The sequence below is a fragment of the Panicum virgatum genome, unplaced genomic scaffold (assembly GCF_016808335.1).
Source record: "Panicum virgatum strain AP13 unplaced genomic scaffold, P.virgatum_v5 scaffold_183, whole genome shotgun sequence".
In the NCBI taxonomy this organism is placed as follows: domain Eukaryota; kingdom Viridiplantae; phylum Streptophyta; class Magnoliopsida; order Poales; family Poaceae; genus Panicum; species Panicum virgatum.
In genome coordinates, this window is record NW_024376262.1 from 393,808 (window position 1) to 397,821 (window position 4,014).

Genomic DNA, 4,014 nt, shown 5'->3' on the forward strand with positions numbered 1-4,014 from the left:
TCATCCATGAAGACCTCCATGATTTTCTCAATCAAATCTGTTGAAGATAGATATGACACATCGCCGAAAAGTCCCTGGGGCATTACAGAGACCAAATGGCAACCGTCGGTAAGCAAATGTACCATAAGGACAGGTAAATGTTGTCTTATCCTGGTCCGACGGATGTATCGGAATCCGCAAGAAGCCTGAGTACCCATCGAGGTAGCTGAAATAAGAATGACATGCTAACCTCTCAAGCATCTGATCAATAAAAGGCAAAGGAAAGTGATCCTTCCGGGCGGCCTTGTTAAGCTTGCGATAATCTGTACACATGCGCCAACCGGTGACAGTCCTAGTGGGAATCATTTGACCTTTCTCATTTGCTAAAACAGTCATGCCTCCTTTCTTGGGTACAATATGAATTGGACTGACCCACTGACTGTCAGAGATAGGATAAATGATGTTAGCACCAAGAAGCTTCCTCTTTCTTTACAACTTCTTGCAAATGAGGATTAAGCCTACGCTGGTGCTCACGCGTCGGCTTAACATCATCCTCGAGAAAGATTCGATGCATGCAGACTGTAGGGCTGATACCCTTAATATCATCTATAGAATATCCTAAGCTCGATATCGACGAAGAATTTCAAGAAGACGGTCAATCTCCATAGGAGTCAGACGAGAACTCACAATAACAGGATATGTATTATCAGATCCAAGAAACTCATATCTCAAATGCTCAGGAAGAGGTTTCAGATCTACCTTAGGAGCTGAAGATGGTATAAGATCATAAGTAAGAGAAGCCTCCTGAGAAGAATCAATTAGAGCTACAGGAGATGGATCAATAGAAGTATGCTCATTATAAAGAATAGACTTCTCATCCTCCAATGCTGACACATCCTCTGAACTCAAATATGTCTCAGTAACACACTCATCAATCACATCAATGGTGAAACACAGGTCTGGACAGTGAGGAAGGTGAGTTGGATGCCTCATGTCAAATGAGACTTTCTCCTCACCAAATTGAAGCGTGAGCTTAGCATCTTTCACATCGATGACAGCCCCTGCAGTAGCTAGAAAGGGTCTCCCCAAAATAATAGGCTCGCTCTTATCCTCCATCTCCAAGACAACAAAATCAACTGGAAATGCGAAGTTACCAACTATCACAGGGACATCAACCAAAATGCCTGCCTGATGGCGATAAGTGCGATCAGCAAGCTGGAGAGTCATGGTAGTCGGCCGTACATCACCCAAAGGTAGTGCCTCGCAGACAGAGAGGGGAATCACACTCACACTAGAGCCAAGATCACATAAAGCACGGAAACTTTTAGATCCTATCAAGCATGGAATACAGAAACTGCCTGGGTCATCTAACTTGGGAGGTCTCTTATTTTGAATGACTGCACTGCATTCCTTAGTAAGAGTAACCACTTCTGGCTCGTTAATGTTTCGCTTCTTTGTGAGCAGCTCCTTAAAGAACTTTGCATACATCGGAACATGTAAGACAGCATCAAGGATGGGGATGGTAATCTGCGCATCTTTCATCATCTCCAGAAACTTAGCAAACTGCTTGTCTTCACTTGACTTCTCAAACCGTTCTGGAAATGGCAGCTTCGGCTTGGCAGGTGGAACTGAAGTCGAACTGATTGATGATGGATCATTAGGAGCTATAGCTGGTGGTGTAGAAGAACTAGGCTGTCCAGCAGTAGTAGTAGTGGACTGCTGAGGTACCTGCTGGTCCTGTGGAGAAGCCATTGGCTGGCTAGGCCGGAAGGCAGGTGGTACATATAACGGTGGCGTTGGGAGAAGAGGATCAGTTGTAGTCTTCTCTTATATTTTGCCTGGCTCTATTATTTGGTTCGTAAAAGGGAGTAGTGAGAAAACGAGAGTAAAGAAAATGGAAGCAGCCGTGCCGGAACGGAATTACGTTATTAGTACTCGGTTAACGTGTTTTATGTTATTGTGACAAATAAACGAATAAGCATTGATTGATAAACTAGTTTCTAGTTTGGAGGTCTAGTCAATAGTAAGCTGGTCTACCTTTCGTGAATGATAACTTGACTTTGAATAGCTGTAGGGACTGTTATCGGCAGTGTAGCGGCAGTTCATTGTTGTTACGAGCCCGATAGTCAAGAGAATCGGGAATAGAATGGTTTGCAAATATCATTGCTTCTTTCCTGACTTAAGTCACATAAGCACGTTCCAATGGAACTTGTCAATTGAGATTTCTTACGTAAATAGTGAGTGAGCTCGCTTAGATAGTTCGTGGGTCTAAGGTAGTACCAGGTATAGTAGGGACAGACAGGTAGTAGTTTGAAGGGATGCCGTGAACATAAGCCTTGCATTTCTTCATTTCAAAACTCCTAACAAAATAGGGGAATGAAAGTGTAGGGGTGACTTGACGTTACGAAATGTCGAATCGGCACCAACGAATGTCACTAGGTGAGTTGACTATTATCGGAGCTAGGTGAGTTGATCAACCCGAGAGTTCCCTAGTGTAGTAGAATCGCATTCATTCAGTGAATGCAACTAGTTTTTTCAGCTTGAGTAGTGGAACATAAGCATGGCACTTTTCTCGTATAGCCCCAATAGGGACAGGACTAGGGATGCCGCGACGTTGCACAGTATAACGTTCATGTCCCTTGCACAGTATGTAGTGAAGTCAAGAGGTAGGTATAAAAGACAATAAAAAGAATGTGCCTTTGGTTTGTAAACAATGGCGGTTCGCATCTTCCCAAAGCCTAGGAAAGCATTAGCTTTCTTTTGCGCAACCGAGGATTGAACCTGATCTTTTCACACGAATGTCACAAGCAAGTTGGAAAGTAGGTTTCCCTTCTCAAGTAGGTTTGGTTGGTTGGCATAGGACAGGGTTGATTCAGACAATCTGGAAGTGAAGTATAGGTTTTCAATCGATAGGAACTGCTGTTTTGTTGCTTGTAGCGACGTGGGAGGGGACATGTACACAAGTATCTAACTACCTCATATCCGCTTCAAGTTTGACCCGAATGCCTGTGGGTGGGCTTATGGTATGAACTTTTTCTTCCTAGATGCGTGGAGGAGAGAGAAATGCACTTAACAGTACCGCTATTGTCTGAATCTGGTACGTAAAATAGATTTGAGTAGTTTTTACTTCTGTTGCATATAGGCCCTAGCTAAGCCCAATTGCATGAGCTCGACATTGAGAACTTAATTATTTAACATACCCACCTCTACTGTCCATCTGTATCACTAACCTAAAAATCCACGTTGACGCAATCTCTCCACTTTTTGACCAGCAGAGGAAAGGCACACAGAGGGTGCAATTACATCAAGAACGAGGTGGAAGGAGCACGTATTTGCATAAGCTCTTGTAATAAGTCCGGTTTTTTGGCATCATCTATGGGGCCGTACACGTTAGATAGCGGGAAGGTATAACATCTGCCGGTAGGAAGCCCATCTGGAGCGGTTTGGTTTACGAGCATTTCTGGCATTATTTAATATAGTTGAAAGTTTTGTTTGGCTGTAGGCAGAAGTCTTTGGTTCCGCTTTGTTAACAAACGTGCCTCCCTTTGCTTTCTCACTTTCCCAGAACTGCTACTTTCCTGCTTTTAGTACATTGCTTTTCGTATCATCTATGAGAATTCTCGTTTCAGAAACTCCTCAATATAGTCGTTATGGCAATTCTAACCATGTAGATTTTATTACCAAATTGTAGTTTTTTCTTTTTCTACTGTCCAAGACTGTGCAAGATACCTCAAGTACTGTCCAACTAATACTTTCCAATTCTGCCTTTCATTGCGAAAAAAAGCTGTCCAAGTATAAGTATCTGTCTTTGCTGCAGCACCTTTCCTCCTTCCATGGATCTCTTCTTCGGGCCCTGTATTGGGAACCATTCTTTTCCCGGTTCCCATTAGAATAGCATTCCTTCCATTCTGCCAACCAACCATATCTCTTATCCCTAGCTCGGCTCTTTTAGAACCAATTTCCATCTTTCCACTGACAGCTGCGAAGAGCTCCCCTTCACTAGGGCCAACATCCCGGAGGCTATGCTATTTGTTC

At 43.3% G+C, this 4,014-nt stretch overlaps 1 protein-coding gene across 1 annotated transcript; it reads right to left on the reverse strand.

Annotated features, from left to right (window-relative positions):
- Positions 1 to 597: 597 nt before the first annotated feature.
- LOC120693869 lies at positions 598 to 1,731 on the reverse strand. Its single transcript, XM_039977085.1, has one exon. The coding sequence runs from the start codon at positions 1,729 to 1,731 to the stop codon at positions 598 to 600; it is 1,134 nt and encodes a 377-aa protein (XP_039833019.1).
- Positions 1,732 to 4,014: the final 2,283 nt, after the last annotated feature.